Genomic DNA, 26,180 nt, shown 5'->3' on the forward strand with positions numbered 1-26,180 from the left:
TCTATCTATCTATCTATCTATCTATCTATCTATCTATCTATCTGTCTACCTACCTACCTACCTACCTACCTACCTACCTACCTACTGATTTATTTATTCATTAATTCATTCATTTAGCCATCCTAAATATAAAAAAAATGCATTAAGACCCGTCCTGTACTGGCCAAGGCCTGTTGGTGGAAATGGAGTTTTAATGAATTTACAATATATTGCCTTAAAAGGGCGGATTTAGCAAGATGCTAATTTTCATCCGCATATTGTTTAAATTTTTTATAAAAATGAATACTAAGAATCATTGACATACAGACGTTGGATCAGCTACTTTGTGTTTTATTTTTAAGTTCCAAACCGGAAGTGCCTAGTTTCGTCAGACACTTGGCGGACATCCGCACAGTCACCCGGCCGAAGCTGAAGGAATCTGGCTATCGCATCGGAGTGACCTGAGTGTCACCCTGTGGGAGTTCAACACACTCGTGGAGCCCACCGCAGGGAGCACAAGTGTCCGGACTTTATTTGAGCTGAAAGAAGGACTTTTGTCAGCAGAGAAAATAAGAAACCAGCATGATGGCAGTTCTTGGCAGCGCCGGTCGCTTGATTCAATGTGAGTGTGACTGTTCAGCGATTTTAGCCTGGTTGTAACTGAGCTCCGTCACCTCCTGCTTTAACTAGTTTTCTTAGAATTTTGGGGGGAGAAAATAAGCTCTCGATTCTAGTGGATTTGACAGCGGGTGGTGTTTTGCTGATGGTTGGTACTTGACAACACGTTTCTGACATTGACAGCGTTTCAAAGGAGTACATTAAGCTGGCAAGAATATGAAAATTCAACTTCCGGTCCGGTGTTTCTCACGTAACTCTTTGCTATCATCAAAACTTGCATTCCCCTACCTTATTGACTTTAAAAACAAAGCACATTTGAAAGTTCTATTTTAATAACTGCAGCAATGTATGTTTGTTTGTGCTAACCTGTCAAAAAAATCTTAAATACCAACGTTTGCTGTTTAATTGACTTTTATTTTATGCTCACATTGGAGTGTTTCCGCTGGCAGCAATCTGTAATTCTCATTAACTTGACCAACAGTGCGTTACTTTAGGTTACTGTTTAACGTCAGTGTTACATAATGAACTTATCCCACATCACTGCTGCATTTGTCAACGATACGCATAGCTTTCACTGAGCCGCTTATCTGTTTCCATTTCCCGGTGCGAAAGAAAGAAGCGAACATTTTTTACGCAGTTACACAACTGCTGAGTTTTGAACTTGCGTAATGTAGCAGGCCCCCTGGCGGCAAGTTGGAGCAGTGCAGCCCAGGTTATGAAAGTGAAGCTGACTGTACACAAAAATCTTAAAATCTTAAGGAAACTGGTATATTTGTCTTATTTGTAGCTCTTAGTATCTTTATTGGTGTTTTTATACATAGTTAATGATAACATGGGAAATATTAGTTAAATCATATGAGCATAAAAGTGGCCATGTACATTAAATATATATTTTATCACCTTAGAAGAACATTCATTATTTAGTTAAATTTAGTTCAGGGACACATGGAAGCTGGAGTCTATCCCAGCAATTAGCAGACGAGAGGGAGGGTACACCCTTGACTGTTGTCGCCAGTCCAACCTAGAGACAAACAACTTGGGGAGAATGCTCCTACAGAGGCCGACAACCTAACAACATGCATGTCTTTGGACCTTAAGAGGAAGCCAGAGTATCCATACAGGGAAATAACATGCTGTTCAATCCGCTCCAGAGCCGAGCCTCGAACCAGTGAATGTCTCGCTGTACAGCTGCAGTGCTAACCACCACACCACTGTGCAGTTTTCTAAGAACATGATTTTGTTATACATTTTAATATCCATCTTTTTACACTAGTTTTTATGTAGAACATGTTTCCACAGGTTGAATGCAATATTAACACCATGGGTGTCAGACTCATTTTAGTTCACATACATCACGTTCTCAGGTGGGCCAGTAGAATAACACATAATAACTATAGACAGTGAAAACTCTTTCCCTTTTGTTTCAGTGCAAAGAAGTAGATGTGCATTATGAACCATCCAACCATTTATGGGCCAGCCTTCTGGCGAGTCACCCGGCGGTAACCACCTTTGGTTCCCGGGTCGAATGTTTGACACCACTGATTTAAACTTTTCCTTTAAATTTATCGATGAATGGTTTCCCTTCATTGCTTCAGTTGCCAGGAGCAGCGTCGGCCTGAGTCTGAGGAGACGCTCCACCGCTGCAGCTTTAGCCCAGCGTGCAACTCCAGACACACAAGAAAACAGGTATCACACACTCATACTCATAGTATCTTTATGGTATGTTTTGGGAGTAAATATTGGGGGTTATTGCAGCCCCAGATGACTTGACAAAAGAAAGGCTTTTGTTGAGCATCGTATTGAAATGTGTCCGGTAATGGTGGGCAGCGGGGCCTTCTGATAGTCCTCGTCTACATCTGGATGTTGAACCAGCACCACCGACTTCTCTCCCTCACTTACAGCACTGTAATGTAAATATTTGACAAAAGCTGTTTAATCAGATGTAAAGTTGATTTATGCAGAGTTTCAGTCTATTGAAAGAGCCGAACAAATAAAACAATTTGACTTAGTTTAATGTTTTACTGTTGTAAAAATGGACTCTTCATATATTTAGAATAACTTGAAGATGAAACATGATTTATCCAGCCAGAATTTCATCTATACTCATCTATTAATATCCTTTTTGAAAGTACGTTTAGACTGGAAGAAAACTGGTTTATGCAGGAAATGAAGGTACTGTATGAAGTGTGGGCGTTAAGAAAGACTGGAATCAGGTTTGAACACAACACCCTGAACAGATCTGGTCCGATTTATGTAAAGAAAATAAGAATAAACCTGCACTGCTGGAAGTGAGTTGTAGAGCTGGCATTGTGGTGGATTATTTGCTACGCTCTACATGAACTTACATGAGGGTGAAGGTCTTTTGGTTCGACCTCTGTGACACCTTAATCAAGAGAACTTAGCTCACTGGGAAACTTTATTAAAATCAACAAAGCACTGAACAATTTCCCTCCTAAAAAACGCAAACTTGGAAATCAGATTTTTCTCCCATAGAATGACACGAACAGAAGAGTGCAGAGACTTAATGGATAAAAATAGTTTAGCATGAGGCTGGCATGAGGAAATAAGCACTGCTTTTAATGTGTGGGATTTTTTTTTAAAGAAGAGGGCTGTAAGTTTAATAGCATGACTCAGCATCTTTGATACAACAGACAAGTAAAAACAAGTTATTTGTGTTGCAGTTGTTTTCAAATACCAGTAAAGTGGTGATCACTGAGATTATAACCAAGATTCCCCACACTTCTAAAAATTAAACAACCAGTTCTTTCAGATCTTAACAAAGCTGAGTCAGTATAAGATGTTCTGAAGAAGCTGAGTGGATCTTTCACAGTGGGCCTGTTGTTGAGCAGATAACACTCTGTCCTTGTTTGACCCGCCAGCAGGCTACGGTTAACGTCTGCTTTCTGTTCATGTCATAGTTTGGCTCTTAGACGTTTACAGCCAAAAATGATACAGCAAATTCTTCTGAAAGGTTCAAACCTCAAGAAGCCGATAAGCTGCAAGAAAACTCCTGATTCACCAACTTTGCAACACAACAGACTAAACAGCTTATTTATTAAACATTGTGTCACAAAAAAATATTAGCAGCTTAAATAAAGCTCATTTTTACAAACAGTGAGGCAAAAGTTAGCAGCTAAAGCTAAAGCATGGTTTCTAAACTAAGGAAACTTGTGATTTGGGAACTTGCTCATATGGCATGCTAACTGATACTACATAAGCTAATTCTAGTTCAACAAGTGAAGACCTAAAATTAGCTGCTAGAGCTAAAGTTTGATTCATTAACTAAGAAATCTCCTGATGTACAAGCTTGCAGATATCAACTGTTGTCATGGAGGATGTTGGCTACTTATGCTGTTTGTAGCTACTGGGGTTAAATTTGTTGTTAAGCCCAGAAAACTTTCGATTTACAAGCTTGTTGATACAACACTTATATCAGCTGCTTGTTTTTTATATATATATTTATTAAATAAAAAATTAGCCACTTAAGCTAATGTTTGTTTCAAATGGCAAAGTAAAATGAACTGCTAAAGCTGAAGTTTGTTTCATAAACTTAAGAGTTTATTCATACAACAAACCACTGACTGTCATATATAATTTAATAGTGTCATGGAAAACGTTAGCTACTTTAGCTAATGCTAGTTTAATAAACTAAAAGTGCTAGAGCTATATTTGGTTCATAAATTAAGGACAGTTTTTTCATTTTTGAGCTTGAATTTTTATTGAATAAGATGGAAAACATTTAAGCTGGTAATACTGGTATGGTCATTCAATGGCAAGTTAAGTTTATTTTTTAATCAACCAAGAAAGCCTGTGATTTACTAGCTTGCTGATTAGGGCTGCCAACTCTTACGCATCGGCCATGAGACTGACGCATTTGATCGACTTCTCACACTAAACCTCCGAATTCTCACGCTGAAACACAGGTGAACTAAAGAGGAGGAGGACAGGTGCTGCTAGGGTGGAGACAGACATTACTTCGAGTCCTTTGGTGCTGCTATCAGGTGCTATCAGGTGCTATCAGGTGCTATCAGGTACTATCAGGTACTATCAGGTGCTATCAGGTGCTATCAGGTGCCATCAGGTGCCATCAGGTGCCATCAGGTGCCATCAGGTGCCATCAGGTGCTATCAGGTGCCATCAGGTGCCATCAGGTGCCATCAGGTGCCATCAGGTGCTATCAGGTGCTATCAGGTGCCATCAGGTACCATCAGGTGCCATCAGGTACCATCAGGTGCCATCAGGTGCCATCAGGTACCATCAGGTACCATCAGGTGCCATCAGGTACCATCAGGTACTATCAGGTACTATCAGGTACTATCAGGTGCCATCAGGTGCCATCAGGTGCCATCAGGTGCCATCAGGTACTATCAGGTACCATCAGGTACCATCAGGTACCATCAGGTGCCATCAGGTACCATCAGGTACCATCAGGTACCATCAGGTAACATCAGTTGCCATCAGGTGCCATCAGGTACCATCAGGTGCCATCAGGTGCCATCAGGTACCATCAGGTGCCATCAGGTACCATCAGGTACCATCAGGTGCCATCAGGTACCATCAGGTGCCATCAGGTACTATCAGGTACCATCAGGTGCTATCAGGTACTATGAGGTACTATGAGGTGCTATCAGGTGCTATCAGGTACTGTCAGGTACTGTCAGGTGCTATCAGGTACTATCAGGTACCATCAGGTACTATCAGGTGCTATCAGGTGCTATCAGGTACTATCAGAGAGAGAGAATGTAGAGCTGGTGGATCCTGTAGGTGCAGCAATGTTACTGGTTTTTGGGGAAGTTATTTATGTCTGCTGCTGTTAGATTTAAGTTTTTGTGTTGATGTTTAAACAACAGGAGTCCCTGCGATCTTTAAACTAAGGCTTCTTGTTTTGTTTAGATGTGCAGTAATAAATATCAGCCACATGCTGACAGCTGAGTTTATTCAGGATCTGTCTGCTGAGCCTGAAAAAAGACTTTCCTGATCAATAGGTTATGCCTCCAGAGACTGTGAGGGCAGGGGTGTTGCTAGACATGGGGCTCTATAGGGACCCAGGTAGAAACACCATTTGATGCTTATATTCTTATGTTTGCATGTTTTAATACATTTCTCAGTCATTTCTTGGTTTCCTGGCAACACTTAGGAATGAGTGGATGTTTGAAGAGTTTTGACCAGCATCAGTTTAATAACACACAGCTGGTCAGCAGTGTGTTCTCAGACAGAAGACATTTAAAAGTATTTAACAAAACGCAACACATGTAGATATAAATAATTAAGAGATTAGTTGAATATCTGCATATATTTTTATGATTAAATCCAAGTTTTTAAGGCTGACTTTTGTTTATTCCTGCAGGAAACCTAAAACGGGAATCCTGATGCTGAACATGGGAGGACCGGAGAAACTGGAGGATGTTCATGACTTCCTGCTGCGGCTCTTTATGGACACAGACCTGATGAAACTTCCCGTACAGAAGTATGAGCACGCTCACACACACGACAGCCACAAGCTGAGGAAAAGCAGCTGTTTCACCATTTGCAACACTTAATGCTGATACTTTTCTGCACCAACAAAGTATTTCCAGTTACCTGCTGTCAGGTGGCTCTTTGTTTTAATGTGAGCAGGAATGCAAACCCCGGCTTCAGTGGTGAGTGAAAGCTAGTTTAAGTCATATGGGAAGCACAGCAGGTTTATCAGAAGATACCATGTAAAAACAAACCATGTTTACTCTCTGTTGCTCTCTTTGTTTTGGCAGCGGTGAGAGGGGTTGGCGTGTTGTACAACACAAAAGAGGAAGCTGCTCGGTCTTATTCGGTTTCATAATAACTGACAACAAACCTCATGTTGTTGTGAATGATGAGACTAAACCCTTAATACCTGAATTCGGAATAGTTGTCAACACTACGCACATGAGCAATGTTGCTCCCAACATTTTAAATCATTTGTTGCAGCTTTAGCAGTTCGACAAATTAATATTTGAGTTTTCTTCAAGTCCTGTTTAGTTCTTAGTCCCAGTTTCCGGATAAGAAATTCCTTAAATTCCGATCTTCTTTCTGCATCTTTATATGGGTCTTCTGTAGTCCATATTTCTGTCAGTTTCTCCATCTTATACATTTCCTCAGTGATTTTAATCCATTGGTCCAGAGTGAGTGGATCCTTTTCAGCAAGCCACAGTTAAAATTTTAGCCAAATATTTATCTTTTCCTCTGTACATTTTCATACCCAAAGCAGATATTTAAAATCAAAATTTAACCCAAGATTTCCCCAATTTATGTCTTATAATAGTTTGGGACATCTATGCTTGCTCATGTCAATTATTTAAATGATCTCTTAAATATATTTTTAAAAATATGAATTAAATAACCCATATATAGTTATACATTGTGCTTCTTTTCACTTATCATCAAATCGCTATCTGCTCTTCTTTTATGATAGTTAGCTGTGAGGGCTAAAAATAAAATGATACTAAAATAACTGATAATTGATTGTAATGGTGATATTGATTTGAGGCCTTCTAGAGGCCCATAGCTCTGGCCAGCCCTTTGAGGGCTATTTTGAGCAAGATGGGAGAGTTTTTGCTGACTTCGAACAACCAGTTTGGCTTCAAACCCAAACATGGAAAAAGACATGTGCGTCTATACTTTGAAAGAAATCTTAGATTTGTAAAACAGACACAATACTACAATTTTTATGTGTTTCATTGATGCCTGAAAGGCTTTGGAATCCATAAATAATAAAAAATGATTTTCTAAGTTATACAAGAGAATTTGGTGTTTGGTGAGAATTCTGGTCTGTTGGTATGCCCATCAGTCTGTGTTTGTAAAATGGGGAAATTACACATTTAGTGTGTCAGATGAGTGAGACGGGGCAGCGTTTTGTCTCCTTTTTGACATGGACGATTTGTCAAGACTTTTCTGTCCTTATAGTGCTGATCTGCAGGAGCTGGTGCAGGTGTGCTCTCAGGAAAAGTATCATCATGATAGTTTGGAGCAGAAGGGAAGCAGATGTTTCCTGACTTTGTTTGGTCTGGTAATTGCATTGCAAGCCAAATGTTGTTAAACGCAGGTTTTTCTCGCTTGCCCTGCGGTGCTGTGGAGCCTCGTTTACAAGTGCAGGCTGTCACTCTGTCAACAGCTTGTTCGCTGCATTGACCATCCTGGACTGAGCTCTGTTCGCTAATTTTCTATTGTATGGCTTCACTGGCGTTTGAGCCTAGATAGAAAGGCATTAAATTATTATGTGTGTGTGTGTGTGTGTGTGTGTGTGTGTGTGTGTGTGTGTGTGTGTGTGTGTGTGTGTGTGTGTGTGTGTGTGTGTGTGTGTGTGTGTTGTTAATGTGGACCGTATACTGTGTCTGAAATAAAGCATTGAATTGAGCTGATCACATTTTCTCTGGTGGAAAAATGTACTCTTGATTTTGGGGGTGATCAAAAAAGAATAAACTAAGTAAACTTTTCCATATTTCTCTCTACTCTTGTGAGCCAGTAGTTGTGTGATTGTTCTTCCACATGTGTTGCTAATCTTTTTTGAGTGACTCAGTATTTAGTTTTTTTGTTTTTTGTGTTGTTGCTAATGTTTTTCTCGCTTTGTCTTCCTGTAGGTGCTCCTGATGATTGTTTGCTTTGTTTTCTTACAGAGGCTGTAGGATGTTTTCTGTTAAGTGTCTTTTCACATGCGGTAGCTGGTTGTCTGTTTTCATTTTGATTGTACAGCTGTAGTTTTCTGAGGACGTTACTTTCTGCTTTGGATGGTTTTAGAAACCACGACCACTTCACATGGACTGATTTTGGTGGTATTAATGTGTCAGACCCTTCATGTGCTCTCAACTTTAACAGATCTTGCAGGACAAAATAATCTGAAATGTTGTGGGGCCAATCTCACTTTTTCACCATGGTCTTCTCAATTTTTCAGGGTTAAGGAAAGAAAAAGTGAAATGGTAGTGAGAAGCCATTTGGATGGCACGATGACAACGTAGCTCCTGCGTTATTAAGAATGAAGCAGTATTGAAAGGACAGAGGGGTGTTCAGGAAACGCCACGTTGTCCAGCGTAAATTCACACGTTGATCGAGTTTTTGGAGAGCTGTTAAAAAATTAGATGTGTAATTTGTATACATGCTTAACAACTCCTACGTCCTCCAGATGAGAACAAACGCTCCTACTTTCTAATCATTATTTGCTCTTCGGTGTTTGTTGTTGATTTGTTGTAATAACATGAATTTTTGGTCTGAACTTGTCTTCTGCTTTGCAGTAAGCTGGGTCCGTTCATCGCTAAGCGGCGCACACCAAAGATCCAGGAGCAGTACAGTAAGATCGGAGGAGGCTCCCCCATCAAACACTGGACCTCCATGCAGGGAGAAGGCATGGTGAAGCTGCTGGATGAAATAAGCCCCGACACTGGTGAGCACTGGAAGCCTGACAGAGCTCTCGTTCCTCCTAAAGCCACTCACTTTGATGCCTCTGTTGGCTTTAGAAGTTCTGTTAGAGGGGAAAAAAACGGTTTGCTTGCTTTACAGATATCAGGGAGGACAAATCGTCCTGTTAAGATAAGAAAACAGCTGCTGTGTTTCCTGCTGGGTCACTCTGTTGGTGGCTGCAGTGGTGTGTGGAGTGCAGATAGTGATGGAGGAAGGAGTGTCTCCTCACATGCCTGCAACACACCTCACTGATAAACATGAACCAGTAGATTTAGTCTGAAAACTGGTTCATAAGACCTGGAGGACCAGTTGAGCCATTTCATTCCCGTCATGCTGCTTCTTGTGTTCATTTGGTTATGTAGTGAAATATTAATGTGACATTTAGATTTCTCATGCTGCTCATTTATTGAATGTTTCTTTTTATCAGCTCCTCATAAGTTCTACATCGGTTTCCGGTACGTTAACCCGCTGACGGAGGAAGCCATTGAGGAGATGGAGAAAGATGGAGTAGAGAGAGCCGTGGCCTTCACTCAGTACCCTCAGTACAGCTGCTCCACCACAGGTAGCTGCCTCACGCAGGAAGAAGAGCTTCAATTTCTTGTCCACATACTCAGTGGTGCCCCCCGTCCATTCGTAAAGAATAAGAAGCATCTTATGACGGTATTAGTACGTGATGAATAAGAAACAGAGCATGTTACAACATAAGCAGCTTGAAAGGTGTATAATTGTCAACTAATCACCATTCTGCAAAAATCTTCAAGAATACTTAATAATTGAATGTGCAGAGTGGATCCTTCAACACGATGTTTGTCCATTCTGGTCCTCAGACACCACTGCCCTGCTTGCTTTACACGTTTTCCCTGCTCCAACACACCTGATTCAGATCTCCTCGTCAAGCTCTTTGTAAGCCTGTTAATGAATCGTTCACAGCAGCCAGGTGTGTTGGCAGCATGGAGGACAGCGTAACAAACACGGATTTCACACCTTCACAGGAGGAATAACAAGAAAAATAGCAACAATTGGAGATAGGTGTTATAGCCATTTTTTTTACAGTTTTTACAGTATTTAAGAATATATTTTTTTCCATACACGACTTGGTGTTAACCACATTTCTACAGATTCAGAAAATTGTACAAAAAAAATCCATTTAAATGTCCACAGCATCTTAACTCTTTGCCCTGTGTTGTAAGAAGCAATAACACATGAAACGCCACGAGTGACCACATTCTAATTACATGTCCACTTATTCTTGATGTTTTATCAACAGAATTTCAAAGACCCGACCTATTGAAGTAATAAAATTTATTAGGACAAATAAAGTAAAATAAGATAAACTGGTGCTGTTAAAAGCTAACTAATTTTGTCTAGCAGGTTAGCAGGAACCGTGCTGCACAGAACACATGACAACTCAGCAGGGCCCGTCGTTTAGAGCAGCCTTGACTGTGGGCGTCGGGCTTTTTCCAAAACAAGCCTTGCTGTGCTGCAGCGTCCTGTATAGACGTCCTGAGGACAGTGGGGTGTGGTATTCATGTATTGCAGGGGTGCCCAAGTTTGGTCCTCGAGATCTACCATCCTGCAACTTTTAGATTAGGGCTGCAACTAATGACTATTCTGATGGCCGATTACTGACCGACTATTAAAACGACTAGTCGACCAATCGGATTATGTATCTCATGATTATTATAAATGGCTCTAATTTCACTTTCAGCTTTGAAATCTTGCATGAGGTGGTTATGTAAGTCCGACGTGCCTCCTCTTTAAATGTTCGAGCATTGCAGACGTACTTCCGTGGTACACAAGGTCCGCTTTACAAATCTCACATGTATTTAATTTATTTTGTAAGTTTAATGTGACGTTATCCCAGATCTTTGACGTCCTCTGCCGCCGTTTTGCTCCCTAGTCTGCCGCCATATTTTTCCCCTATGGGACTTAATTGCTCACGTGCAACTCTCAGCAGAGATTAAAAAAAGAACACAATGTCTCACTCTGTAGTTTTTTTTCCTTCTTTGCACATGTGCATTGTGCAACTCTCAGTAGAGAAAGGATTAGAAGACGACGTCTTACTCTGTAGTTTTTTTTTTTTTTTTTTGCCGACAATAGTCGACGGCTAAATTCATTGTCGACTAATTGTTGCAGCCCTATCTTAGATGCAAACCTTCTCCAACACACCTGAATCAAATGACTGGCTCGTTATCAGGCCTCTGCAGAGCTGAATGACATGCTGATGACATCTGATTCAGGTGTGTTGGGGAAGGGTTGCATCTAAAAGTTGCAGGATGGTAGATCTAGAGGACCGGACTTGGGCACCTCTGGTGTAGTGGATGTGTAGAGTTGTGCTACTGGTCTCAGTGTGTATGGTGGCCTTATTATTGAGTTCAGTGAAGTTGGATGTGGGCAGACAGGTGATTTTTGAAGCAGTGCTGGTTATGCCTGTAAGTTCAGTCCAGTTTTGAACAAAGAGCGTAATAAAAACAGCTGGAGCAGTACACTGGGATGGATTGGATGATGCTTTGGTACAGTGACAAAAGGAGAGGTGGAGCAGCATGGAGCTTCTAAGTTTATGGATGGCTGATAGTCTCTGGTGACTACCCTGTCAGCAGTTTCTACTGTTTAGTTATTGATGAAAATGGGGTGCTGGGGGGCACTATGTGCGCCATAGTTTAACTACGAACCATCAGTTCCTTCTGTCTTCAGGTCAGAGCTGCTTGTCTTTTATAAACAAACTCTGATAAAACTGCTTATTTATCTTCAGTTTCCAGTTGTTTCAGTTGTGCCCCCACATGGAAACATACTTTCAGGTACCAAATCGTGTCAAGGTCCTTTTGAGCAAGGCACTTAACCCCACACCCCCCCGGTAGTGTTGCTGAGTGGACCCCCAGCAGCAAGGTTCTGTGTTTACTGTATGATGGGAGATTTTCTGAAAGGAATCTGATTTGTTGTGTGAACAGGCAGCAGTCTGAACGCCATCTACCGTTACTACAGCAACAGAGGAGATAGGCCCAAAATGCGCTGGAGTGTCATCGACCGTTGGCCGACACACCCTCTGCTGGTGGAGGTTAGACAACACACACACACACACACACACACACACACACACACACGTAGAGCTGGTTTTACGTGCCATGAGGACGCTCCATTATACACATTTATTCTCTGATCCCTTAACAAATACTTAACCATTTAAATCAGAGGTCCCCAACCCTGGTCCTCAAGGCCCCTCATCCTGCAGGTCTTAGATGTTTCCCGGCTGCAACACACCTGATTCCGATTAACAGCTCATTAGCAGACTTGTGCAGAGCTTGTCAGAGAGCCGTTTAATTTGAATCAGTTTGGTCCTCATGCTGACAGGAAGTCCCAGCCTGGTGGTTTCCTGTTTGTATTTACTCCCCATCATGATGTCATGAGAATAAGAAGAAGCTTTACTTCTACATCATGTTTCTAACATTTGTGACGTCGTAAAATAATAAATCTTTGGGCATAAGTCCAGTAAATCAGTAAAGCCAGGAAGGATCAGGAAGTAGCTCTACGTTATCCACTATAACATTATAAATGTGTAAAGTCACGCGAACATTCTTTATTAGGCCCGAGCACCGAAGGCGGTGCGAAGGCCTATTGAAATGCAAGCGTTTATTATTATTAGGCCCGAGCACCGAAGGCGGTGCGAAGGCCTATTGTAATTGCTCCGTTTCTTCCTTATTAGGCCCGAGCACCGAAGGCGGTGCGAAGGCCTGTTGTAATTGCTCCGTTTTTTCCTTATTCTTATTATTATTCTTCTCAAAAGTAAATCGCATGGTAGGGGACCTGAACATGCGCGGAAACGCGCCTAGTTTTGCGTACCCCCCCAAAGGAATGCGAAAATTTACGTTTTGTCGTGTGCTCGGGACTGTTTGTGCAAAATTGAACGAGAGCGCCACCTATTTATGTTGCCCCGCCACTGCACATCATCAATCTTCATGAAATTCACTACACATTTTCTAAATGCATGGGCGAACAAAAAATCCTCTTGGAGTAAAGCCCTAAAACAAACAGGAAGTCGGCTATTTTGGGTCAAAGTCGCCATTTTGGCGGTTTGCTGACATATTCAAAATCTATCTCCTCCTAGAGATTTTATCGTATCGCGACCAAAATAGCTTAGGATGTTCAGAAGGCATGTGTCTTTAAAAGTTATTGAAAGTTTTCTAATAGGAGAAAGGGCATGGAGGGGGTGGGGCCTCAAAGTTTGACATCTCGCCGTGAAGAACGAAAGTGATATAACTTCCACATAAAACAATATATCTGAACCAAAATGGCCATTTATGATGCCAGTCCCATCCTGAACACATCTACATGTCAATATTTAGGTTATGAATTGGCCACGTCCCCTGGCGACAGGAAGTCATGGTTTTTACTCGGAGACCCACTTATCTCACGTTTTGGACACAACCAGGTCCAAACTAGGTCAGACAACAGAAAATAAGTTGGTGATGATATCCAGTGAAAACTGTTGCTCTACGCTGCAGGGCGAGACCGTGGCGCCATGGCGAACTTCGAAAAGACGCCATGACATCATAAATCAGTATAAATCCCTCAATTCTGATCCAATCCCCATCAGACTTGCAGAGATTACTCAGGGTGTAGCCCTGAATAGATCTGTATGACCAATACCGGTCCAGCCCTAAGCCCCGCCCACTTCCAACAGGAAGTGCTTTTTTTCACAAGCAGGGATCCATCTTCTCAAGAATGAAAGTTACACACTTGAAAGTGCTTCACAACAGGTCAAACCCTTTCATGAAACCACAAGAAAAATCTCAAGCTGCTTCGCCAAATGTAACCATGGCGAATAGTGGTCCAACGCCATCAAACAGGAAGTACTTGTGACTGACCCATTGTAATGTTGAGCTTCACCAAACTCACAACGAAATAGTGTGGTCAGAGAAGGATCTCAGCCACATTAACATCTGCTGGAACAATTGCAATATGGCTCTATAGCGCCCCCTACAAATATTGCATTGATCATAACTGCCCACTACATTGACCGATATGGCTGAAATCCACAACATTTATAGAACTTGGAAGGATGTACAAAAAAGCCTCTTGGACCTATATAATAACTTCAACAGGAAGTCGGCCATTTTGTAAAAATTGTCATTTTGGTGGTTATTTTTGCATGTTTCTTTGCCTTGCATTTGAACGAACTCCTCCTACAGATTTTATCGTAATTACCTCAAACTAAGTCTGAACACTCCAGAGGCATGTGTGGGCAAAAGTTATTGAAAATTTTCTAATAGGAAGTGGCGTTCAGCGGCGGCGCCTCATCAAGTTTTGATGTTTCGCCATCAAGCATGTCATCCATTATTTCTGAAATACAACACTCATTCTGTAGCAAACTGCAAATGTTTCACTTCAGTTCCATGCCAACCACAACTACAAGTCCTGATGTTGTCATCTGGACATTGCTCAACGCTGCATGGCGAGACCGTGGCGCCATGACAAAGTTGGATAAGGCGCCGTGACAACATTAATCTGTATAAATCCCTCAATTTTCATCCAATCAATATGACACTTTCTGTAATTAATCAGGGTCTGCTCCTGAACAGATACATGTACCTACTTCTGGTCTTGGCCTAAGCCACGCCCCCTGGAAACAGGAAGTGCCTTTCTCAGACACCGGGGTCCAGCTCATCAGGGATTAACCTCAGACACTCTACAGTGCTTCAGATCAGGTCAAACCCTTTCATGACACTACAGAAAAAAAAACCTCAAGTTCCGTTGTCAAGCAAAACCATGTTGAATGGCGTCCACCGCCATGAAACAGGAAGTACTTGTAACTGACCTAATGTACTCCTGATCTCCACCAAACTCAGCAGGGAGGACAGTGGTCAGGCCTGGAACTGATTCAAATAGACATATGCTGGTTATTTGTCTCTATATCGCCCCCTATGGTCATATTTTTCGCCATGAAACAGGAAGTCGCTCTAGCTCTGCTGTCAGTTGAACAAAGGAGGTGATTTTTTCCTGTTCTCATTAGAGTTCCAACCTGAACATGGTTCTTCATGAAAAACGACTATAGTAGAAATACGTGGAAATTTCCTCTTGATGAAATCATGCTCCAGTTTGTGGTATTTCAACACAGTTTGTAAGAAACAAGGTCATGAAGGCTTCAGATGTCATCACTGGACAGGCTGAGGTGCAAGTTGATCCTCTCATGAGGAAAATCACCTCTTGATGGAGATAAACTCTGGAAGAAAGGACATATGGCTGTGGGGAAAAGCGGCCGTGCTTACGGAGGAAGGTTGCTGGCTGAGGGGGCGGTGCAATAGGCCGAAGCGGTGCCAGAGGTGCGAGGGCCTCCAACGCTGCTTGCAGCTTTAATTCTTCTTCTTCTTCTTCTTCTTCTTCTTCTTCTTCTTCTTCTTAAACATTGGAGGCATTTTTGGGTACCTGAACATGCACGAAAACGCGCCTATTTTTGTGTACCCCCCCAAAGGAATGTGAAAAATTTGATATTTTGGGGTGCTTGGGACTGTTCGGGCAAAATTGAATGAGAGCGCCACCTATTTACGATGCCCCGCCACTGCACGTCATCAATCTTTATGAAAATTGCTACAAATATTCTAAATGTTCGGGCGAACAAAAAATCCTCTTGGAGCAACAGACTAAAACCAACAGGAAGTCGGCCATTTTGGGTCAAAGTCGCCATTTTGGCGTTTTACTGACATTTTCAAAATCTATCTCCTCCTAGAGATTTCATCGTACCGCTACCAAAATAGCTCAGGATGTCCAGAAGGCATGTGTCTTTAAAAGTTATTGAAAGTTTTCTAATAGGAGAAAGGGCATGGAGGGGGTGGGGCCTCAAATTTTGATGTGTCGCCGTGAAGAACGAAAGTGATATAGCTTCCACATAAAACAATGTATCTGAACCAAAATGGCCATGTATGATGCCAGTCCCATCCTGAACACATCTACATGTCAATATTTGGGTTATGAATTGGCCACGCCCCCTGGCGACAGTAAGTCATGGTTTTTACTTGGAGACCCTCTTATCTGACGTTTTGAACACAACCAGGTCCAAACTGGGTCAGACAGCAGAAAACAAGTTGGTGATGATAACCAGTGAAAACTGTTGCTCTATGCTGCAGGGCGAGACCGTGGCGCCATGGCGAACTTTGATAAGACGCCATGACATCATAAATCACTATAAATCCCTCAATTCTGATCCAATCCCCATCAGACTTGCAGGGATTAATCAGGGTCCGGCCCTGAACAGATTCATATCACCAATTCCGGTCTAGCCCTAAGCCCCGCCCACTTCCAACAGGAAGTGCTTTTTTTCAGACGCAGGGGTCCATCTCCTCAGGAATAAAACGTGCATACTTGAAAGTACTTCACAACAGGTCAAACCCTTTCATGATACCACAATAAAAATCTCAAGCTCCTTCGCCAAACGTAACCATGGCGAATAGCGGTCCGACGCCATCAAACAGGAAGTACTTGTAACTGACCCATTGTACTGCTGATCTACACCAAACCTGGCAGGGAGGAGCGCGGACCAGCCGAGAACTCAGCCACATTGACATATGTTGGAAAAATTGCAATATGGCTCTATAGCGCCACCTACAAATATTTAATTGATCATATCTGCCCACTACATTGACTGATATGGCTGAAATCCAGTATATTGATAGAACTTGGAAGGATGTACAAAAAAGCCTCTTGGACCTATATGATAACTTCAACAGGAAGTCAGCCATTTTGAAAAAAGTGTCATTTTTGGGGTCATTTTTGCATGTTTCTTTGCCTTGCATTTGAACGAACTCCTCCTACAGATTTTATCGTATTTACCTCAAACTCAGTCTGAACACTCCAGAGGCATGCGTGGTCAAAAGTTATTGAAAATTTTCTAATAGGAGGTGGCGTTCAGCGGCGGCGCCTCATCAAGATTTGATGTTTCGCCAACAAGCACGGAATCTATTATTTCTGCAATACAACACTCATTCTGTACCAAACTGCATATATTTCTCTTCACTTCCATGCCGACCACATCTACAAGTCCTGATGTTGTCATCTGGACATTGCTCAACGCTGCATGGCGAGACCGTGGCGCCATGACAAGGTTGGATAAAACGCCATGACATCATTATTGAGTATAAATCCCTCAATTTTCATCCAATCAGCATCACACTTGCACTGATTAATCAGAGTCTGCTTCTTAACAGATATATGTAATTACTTCTGGTCTTGGCCTAAGCCCCGCCCACTTGAAACAGGAAGTGCCTTTTTCCTGCAGCAGGGTCCCTCTCGTCAGGGATTAACCTCACACACTCTACAGTGCTTCAGATCAGGTCAAACCCTTTCATGATATAAGAGAAAAAAAACCTCAAGTTCCTTCCTCAAGCAAAACATGGCAAATGGCGTCCACCGCCATGAAACAGGAAGTACTTGTAACTGACCCAATGTACTCCTGATCTCCACCAAACCTGGCAGGGAGGACAGTGGTCAGGCCTGGAACTGATTCAAATACACATATGCTGGTAATATGGCTCTATAGCGCCCCCTATCAATATTTAGTCTATCAGCTCCACCCACTGCTTTGAACGACATAGTAAAATGTGGCATATTTATATAACATGCCAGGACAAACAAAAAAGCCACTTCATGTCCTGATGTTCTCAACACCATAGCCCTGGGAAAAGGAAGTCCCACCATTTTAACCCTTTATCCTCTGTATAACTAATTCTAACTCATTAATATCATCCTTCATGAACTCATGGTTGAAAATATGACTGACTTCTTACAGCATCATGATTAAAATGGCTTCCTGTGATGGTTTAAATCCTTCGCCATTATACAGGAAGTGGCACTAACCCTGCTGTCAGTTGACCAATTGAGCTAATATTTTCCTGTTCTCATTAGAGTTCCAATCTGAACATGGTCGTACATTAAAACAACTTTACCACCACCTAGTGGCCACGTGGAATTTTCCTCTTGATGAAATCATGCTCCAGATTGTGGGAATTCAACACAGTTTGTAAGAAACAAGGTCATGAAATGCTTCAGATGTCATCACTGGACAGGCTGACGTGCAAGTTGATCTTCTGATGAGGAAAATCACCTCTTGATGGAGATAAACTCTGGAAGAATGGGTATATGGCTGTGGGCAAGAGAGGCTGTGTTGCTGGAGGGAGGCTCTTGGCCGATGGGGCGGTGCAATAGGCCGAAGCGGCGCCAGAGGTGCGAGGGCCTCCAACGCTGCTTGCAGCTTTAATTATTCTTATTATTCTCCCGTCAAATGAATTGCATTTTTGGGGGTCTCAACATACCCCAAAACTCACCAAATTTTGCGTACCCCCCCAAAGGAATGTGAAAAATTTCATATTTTGGGGTGCTCGGGACTGTTCGGGCAAAATTGAACAAGAGCGCCACCTATTTATGGTGCCCCGCCACTGCACGTCATCATTCTTTATGAAACTCACTACACATGTTCTAAATGCTCAGGCGAACAAAAAATCCTCTTGGAGAACTGCTCTAAAAAAAACAGGAAGGCGGCCATTTTGGGTCAAAATCGCCATTTTGGCGTTTTACTGACCTCGCATTTGAACGAACTCCTCCTAGAGATATTATCGTATTGACACCAAAATGGCTGAGGATGTTCAGAAGCCATGTGTGATCAAAAGTTATGCAAAACTCTCTCAAAGGAGTAACGGCGTACAGGGGGCGTGGCCTCAAACTTTGATGTCTCGCCATGAAAGACGAAATTGATATAACTCCCACATAAAACAACTTTTCTGACCCAAAATGGCCTCGTATGATACTAGTCCCATCCTCAACACATCTATGTGGTCATTATGGGATTATGAATAGGCCACGCCCCCTGGCAACAGGAAGTCATGTTTTTTACTCGAAGGCCCACTTCTCTGACGTTTTGAACACAACCGGGGTCAAACTGCATCAGACACCTGAAAACAAGTTGGGGATTATATCCGGTGAAGACTGTTGCTCTACGCTGCAAAGCAAGACCGTGGCGCCATGGCGAACTTTGATAAGACGCCATGACATCATCAATCAGTATAACTCCCTCATTTTTCACCCAATCACCATCAAACTCACAGGGCTTAGTCATGGTCCGGTCCCGAACACACCCATATGACCACTTCCGGTCTAGCCCTAAGCCCCGCCCACTTTCAACAGGAAGTGCTTTTTTGCAGTTGTCGTGGTCCTTCTCCTCAGGCATGAACCCCAGACACTTGAAAGTGCTTCACAACAGGTCAAACCCTTTCATGATACTACAATAAAAATCTCAAGTTCCTTCGCCAAACGTAACCATGGCGAATCTTGGTCCGACGCCATCAAACAGGAAGTACTTGTAACTCACCCGGTGTATCATCGATCTCCACCAAACTCGGCAGGAAGGATCGTATTCAGACGTGGAACTGAGCCAAATTGACATATGCTGGAATAGTGACATAGTGGCTCTATAGCGCCCCCTACAATATTTTGATCAACCAGCCTCGCCCCCTACGTGGACCGACATGCATGAAATTCACCACATTGATTTACTATGCCAGGATGCACAAAACTGTCCATTACACCTTTTTGCTAATTTCAACAGGAAGTCGGCCATTTTGTAAAACGTGTCATTTTCAGGGTCATTTTGGCCTGTTTCTTGCCATTGCATTTGAACGAACTCCTCCTACAGATTATATCGTATTTACCTCTAAATCACTCTGAAGCTTCCAGAGGCATGTGTGATCAAAAGTTATGCAAAACTTTCTCAAAGGAGAAAGAGCATGGCGGGGGCGTGGCCTCAAACTTTGATATCTCGCCATGAGAGACGAAACTGACATAACTTACATATAAAACAACCTATCTTGACCAAAATGGCCCCGTTTGATGTCATTTCCATGCTGACCACATCTACATGTCCAGATGTTGTCACCTGGACAATGCTCAACGCTGCATGGCCAGACGGTGGCGTCATGACAAACTTGGATAAAACGCCATGACATCATTAATCAGTATAAATCCCTCAATTTTCATCCAATCACCATCACACTCACAGTAATTACTCAGGGTCTGTTCCTGAACAGATACATTGAACTACTTCTGGTCTTGGTCTAAGCCCCGCCCACTTTCAACAGGAAGTGTCTTTTTCAGACACTGGGGTCCCTCTCCTCAGGAATGAACTCCACACACTCAAAAGTGCTTCAGATCAGGTCAAACTCTTTCGTGATACTACCGAAAACAATCCTCAAGTTCCTTCCTCAAGCAAAACCATGGCAAATGGCGTTCATCGCCATGAAACAGGAAGTATTTGCAACTGACCCATAGTACTCCCGATCTCCACCAAACTCGGCAGGAAGGACAGTGGTCAGGCCTGGAACTGATTTAAATAGACATATGCTGGTTATGTGGCTCTATAGCGCCCCCTATAATTATTTATTCTATCAGCTCCAACCACTGCTTTGACTGACATTCATGAAATGTGGCATATTTATATAACATGCCAGTACAAACCAAAAAGCCTCTTCATGTCCTGATGTTTTCAACGCCATAGCCCCGCCCCCTGGAAACAGGAAGTACCCCTTTTATCCCATTGAAAACCCTACACACCTACTCAAACTCATCAATATTATCCTTGATGAACACATGACTCACAATATAACAAACTGCTTACACCATCATGAATAAAATGGCTGCCTGTGAGGTTTCTGTCCCTCGCCATCAAACAGGAAGTGGCTATAACTCTGGACTCGGTTGACCCAATGACGTGATACTTGGCAGTTGTCATTAAAGTCCGAACCTCAACATGTTAGTACAAGATCAAACACTATAGCTCCACCTACTGGCCATGTTGATATCTGCAGATCTTAAAAGCATGATTGTGTTTGGATTTGTTTCACACTATTGGTCAGAACAAGGTCATGACCACTTCTGATGTCATTATTAGGCCCATTGATGTATGAGATGATGGTCAGAGAGAGACAATGACCACACGAGGCAGAAACATGGGGACGACTGAGCGTACGGCTGCCAGCCAGAGCGAGCTTGCTTGGGGAGGGAGGTTGCAGGCCGAGGGGGCGGTGCAATAGGCCAGAGCGGCGCCAGAGGTGCGAGGGCCTTCATCGCTGCTTGCAGCTTTAATTAATTATTGTGTTTTAATTAGGCCAGAATTGATGCATTAACGCAAAGAGATTAATCTGTGGAATTAAGCTATTTTTCTTTCTTTTTTCTCTTTTTTTTTGTAAACACTAATGCGACAAACTTGTTATTGCTCATGCCATATTAAAAATCCAAATTTGGCATCATCTTTGTGACAGATGCTGATTTTGTGCATGTAGGTATCTGGTCACAGCGATGAACCGAATCCATAAAAAACTATTCATCCTCCTTATTTATGAAGTTTTAGATCATTTTCAAACTTTACGTTTAGAGGACGGCTGCAGGATGTGGGCCAGTCATGTTGATGTGGTTCATGAGCTTTCATGGAAAATGACAAAATTGAGGAATTTTTCTATTAAATAATCATGCCATGTAATACTGCAATAATTGTGAAAGCAAGTAATCGTGACTGCGGTAATTTGTGGCAGCTGAATTCTGAACCATGCAGAGCTGATTAATAGACTTCTGGTTGAAACGTACGTACAAAGACTGTTGCAGTAGTCGAGACATGAGGAGATAAAAACACGTAAAATGGTCTCTGTGTCTTTAAAAGATAGAATATAGAAAGTAAACACTCACACTTGTATATTGAGAGCAAAACACTGGAAGAATGCAGCAGTGTGACTGTCAGCGTGCTGAGAAAAACATCTGGTTTTTACACGTGTTTTATTAGTAAGAAGTAGACTTTTTACTGGACAACAACAAAAATATTTACACAAGAAAGAAAAGAAGCATAAAAGTGATGGTTTTTCTCTGTGTGTGTGTGTGGTCAGTGTTTTGCAGAACATGTCAGAAACGAACTGTTGAAGTTTCCAGAAGAAAAGAGAGATGATGTCGTCATTTTATTCTCAGCACACTCGCTCCCCATGGCTGTAAGTATTAGAGATGCTGCTAGTACTCCAGTACCAGCAACCAGCTCGCAGTGGGGTTTAGGAGATTACACATAGTGGATATAAGGCTGAGCTCCTGATCAAGAAGGTATTAAATAATACATTTACAAAACCATTAACCATATCTGTCATACACACAGGTCACTTTATCAGGTCCACCTTGCTAGTAGCAGCTTTTTCCTTCAGAACTGCCTTCATTCTTGGTGTCATAGATTTAACAAGGTGGTGGAAACCTTCCTCTGAGGTTTTGCTCCATATTGACATGACAGCATCACACAGTTGCTGCATCCATGATGAGAATCTCCCGTTCCACCACATCCCAAAGCTGCTCTACTGGACTGAGATCTGGTGGCTGTGGAGGCCGTTGGAGTCCAGTGAACTCATCGTCATGTTCTAGGAAGCAGGTGGAGATGATCTGAGCTTTGTGACATGGTGCATTATCCTGCTGGAAGTAGCATCAGAAGATGCTCCACTGTGGTCATAAAGGGATGGACATGGTCAGCAACAATACTCAGGTAGGCTGTGCTGGTTAAACCAGGTCACGTTGGTACTAAGGGGCCCAAAGTGGTCCAAGAAAATATCCCCCCACCATCACACCAGCAGCAGCCTGACATATTGATCCAAGGCAGGATGGATCCATGTTTTCATGATGTTTCCAGCAGATTCTGAGTCTAGCATCTGAATGTGGAGCTGAAATGGAGACTCATCAGACCAGCAACGTTTCTCCATCTTCTATTGTCCAGTGTTGGTGAGTGTGTGTGAATTGTAGCCTCAGTTTCCTGTTCTTAGCTGACAGGAGACACCTGGTGTGTCTTCTGCTGCTGTAGCCCATCTGCTTCAAGGCTGGACGTGTTGTGTGTTCAGAGATGCTGTTCTGCAGATCTTGGTTGGAGCCAGTGCTGATTTGACTTCCTGTTGTCTTTCCATCATCTCCAACCAGTCTGTCCATTCTCCTCTGACCTCTGACATCAACAAGACATTCTGGTCCAAACAACTTCTGCTCTGGATATTTTCTCTTCTTCAGAACATTCTCTGTAAACCCTAGATATGGTTGTGTGTGAAAATCCCAGTAAATACTCAGACCAACAACCATGTCACGCTCAAAGCTGCTTAAATCCTCTTTCTTTCCTCATTCTGATGCTCAGACTGAACTTCAGTCGTCTTCACCACGTCTACATGACTAATGTGTTGAGTTGCTTCCATGTGATTGGCTAGTTAGATATTTGTGTTAACCTGGGGTTGAACAGGTAGACCTGATAAAGTGAAGTGTGTGTATGTTCCTGATTCCTCATGACAGCACCAACTTAAATCATCGTTTCTCAGCTTTAGCTCCAGACACTCTGCTTGGTCTCTCCAGTAGGTGTTTTATAGAACTGAAAGCATGTATTTTATTTGACGTACTATTATAAGTACCACCACTACTAAAGATTGTAGTACTGCAGCTATAGTCGTAGTTACGTGTTGCTGTGCTTGTGTTAACAATGCTGGTGCTATCTGCGTGTGTCGTGCACAGGTTGTAAACAGAGGCGACCCGTATCCTCAGGAAGTGGGAGCTACAGTACAGCGGGTCATGGAGAGACTGGGACACTGTAACCCCTACAGACTGGTGTGGCAGTCCAGGGTGAGAAAATAAACACACACAAGACATCAAGACATCTCACTCATTTTGTGTCTTAAGCTATGATAGAAGTTGAAGTGCGAATGAAAAGTATACACACCCCTGTGGTTTTCCAGAGGGCTGGAAAAAGCTACGATTTCCTGATTTTATTTATTTATTTTAAGTTTATTTGCTTCAAGTCCAAATTAAAGACTTTTAAACTTTTAAAGGCTCTACTTCCTCCAGTTCATTCAGTTGTCAGTCTTGGGAGGACAAAAATGCCTAAATGATCCAGTTTTTTTAATTAAAACTACATCGTACATCGAAACGATTGATTTCTATTTGTAGTTTCAGGATTTCCAGGTCCAGCTTCTTCAGGATTCTCTTTTACTGCCATATTAGGATCTACCTGCTGCAGATGAATTAGTTTTTGCACCTGACCAAACACTATTTCTAATTTTCTTTCGTTTCACCAACTAATGCTTCTGTTAGTTATACATAATTAGATGTGTTAATTAAATTGGTCCACTACTGTCTGCAAAGCTTTTTCTGTCACATGTAGAATTTCAAGCATGATTTCCTTTACACAAACAGCCCTGAGTGGCACAGACAGCAGATCATTTCATGAATAGTGATGATAGGAAAACGTCAGCGAGTTCTGTCATTTAACTAACACCTACTGGATTTATAATAACTAACAGAACACTATAAGGTCTGTTTTTACCAACATGAACTCCCATGAGTCTTTGCGGTTGCATTCACCCTAAATGCTGCAATATAATATGATTCAGTGAAAAAGAACAGCTGCTCTGACGTCTCCAAACAAAGAAACCACCAGTTTTATTTATTTCACCTTTATTTTACCAGGTAAAATATCTGAGAACTTATTCTCATTTACAAACATGACCAATCTGTTTTCATAGAGGTGGTCAAACCCTGCTGCTGATCCACTAACTAATCAAGTGGATTTGATCAGCAGCCAGAAACAAAAAGAAAAAAGAGCTTTACTTGGTAATAACCAGACATAGTGTTGAGCAGTAATATTCAGAACTTTTCTGGCTGCAGTAACATTTCTTTTCCACAAGATGGAGCCACATGCTTACCAAACAGCAGCAGCTGGGGAACATTCAGCGGTTCTTGGTCCAGTGCTGGAGGGCCGGTATCCTGCAGGTGTTGGATGTTTCCCTGCAGCAACACACCTGATTTAAATAACTGGGTCATTAACAGACTGGTGCAGAACTTGACAAGTTGGGAGAGATCCGTTTTGTCTGAATCAGGTGTTGCAGCAGAGAAACATCCAAAAGGACCGGAGCTGGTGATCCGTGACTTCCATAATTCACACACGAGGTCTGAAGTGCTCCAGAGTGGAAGAAATGTGTGTAAAGCTGATTTTAACTGAAACTTTAAGTCCTGACAGGGTTCCTTTTAATAAGAAGCACACCGGTATAGCCAGTATAGAAACATGGGAAATTTTCTGATCATTCAGTAATTTTTAAAGTCTTGGTTAAATATCTGTGCCCTGTGTTTGGTCTGGCAGGTAGGCCCCATGCCGTGGCTCGGACCCCAGACAGACGAGGTCATTAAAGGTCTGTGTGAACGAGGGAAGAAGAACCTGCTGCTGGTGCCCATCGCCTTCACCTCAGACCACATAGAGACATTACATGAGCTGGACATCGAGTACGCACAGGTGCTGGGGGAAGAGGTGAGGAAAACCGCTGCTTCGTGGGGGCAGGTTTTCCCTCCCCGTGTCAGCTTAGAATCCACTTATTTATATATAAAATGCTTTATGTTACATGGTGGCCCTGAAAGAGGACCTTCACATGATCTATTGTGGCATTCTGGTGGTTAAATAAGTTGTAGGTTAGAATACCTTCAAGGCTGTAATTATTATTCATCTAAGCTGGAGATCACAAAGGATCACAGCCTGTGACTTTTTACTGTAGGTACTGAATCCAAACGAACCAACCCTGACCTTAAAATATTGGGTTCATGTTAAAATAAAGAAAATGAGAAATGTTTATCTAATTCTCAGACTTGATCTGATCTACATTTTCAGGAGGTGTCATCAGTTAATGGATCGATCAAGGCTGTCTATCGACTTGTTACAGATGTGTATTAAACTGTGTAAACTGGTTTGTGCTTAACTTCGGGTTCTTGCATACATGTTCAAATACAAAAATAAAGCAATTTGAATATAAAATGAATTTACACATGCACACTGTACAAATGGCACAGATGTTGGTATTTTACAGATTTTAACCCTCAGCCTCACAGTTGTGATTTTTTCTATGTTAAAGACTCCTGCTTGTGCATGAATCACCTGATAGTAGGCATCATTCAAAGTGTTCAAGGTGTCCTTCACCCTCTGAAGTGACTGTATAAGAACATCTGAAGAAATGACCCAGCTTTCCACCAGCACCTAAATGCACCATGTATTTATGAAAATCCCACATGCACACGTTAGACAATCTGTTGGTAAATGTAATGTGGTCTGTGCATATCAGACAGTTTGTGCACAAAGGAGGATGTTTTGTTTTTACATGACAATGATC

General features: G+C 42.2%; 1 protein-coding gene across 1 annotated transcript in view; it reads left to right on the forward strand.

The window, feature by feature from the left end:
• Positions 1 to 383: 383 nt before the first annotated feature.
• fech (ferrochelatase) overlaps positions 384 to 26,180 on the forward strand; it is a 32,043-nt gene continuing 6,246 nt past the window's right edge. The window contains exons 1-9 of the mRNA XM_041970110.1: positions 384 to 601; positions 2,193 to 2,283; positions 5,945 to 6,064; positions 8,838 to 8,986; positions 9,431 to 9,565; positions 11,952 to 12,058; positions 21,915 to 22,013; positions 23,545 to 23,652; positions 25,166 to 25,330. Coding sequence (XP_041826044.1) covers positions 562 to 601; positions 2,193 to 2,283; positions 5,945 to 6,064; positions 8,838 to 8,986; positions 9,431 to 9,565; positions 11,952 to 12,058; positions 21,915 to 22,013; positions 23,545 to 23,652; positions 25,166 to 25,330 — 1,014 coding nt within the window. The 5' untranslated portion in view covers positions 384 to 561. The remainder of the gene's footprint in view (positions 602 to 2,192; positions 2,284 to 5,944; positions 6,065 to 8,837; positions 8,987 to 9,430; positions 9,566 to 11,951; positions 12,059 to 21,914; positions 22,014 to 23,544; positions 23,653 to 25,165; positions 25,331 to 26,180) is intronic.

Source organism: Melanotaenia boesemani, chromosome 19 (assembly GCF_017639745.1).
Source record: "Melanotaenia boesemani isolate fMelBoe1 chromosome 19, fMelBoe1.pri, whole genome shotgun sequence".
NCBI classification, from domain to species: domain Eukaryota; kingdom Metazoa; phylum Chordata; class Actinopteri; order Atheriniformes; family Melanotaeniidae; genus Melanotaenia; species Melanotaenia boesemani.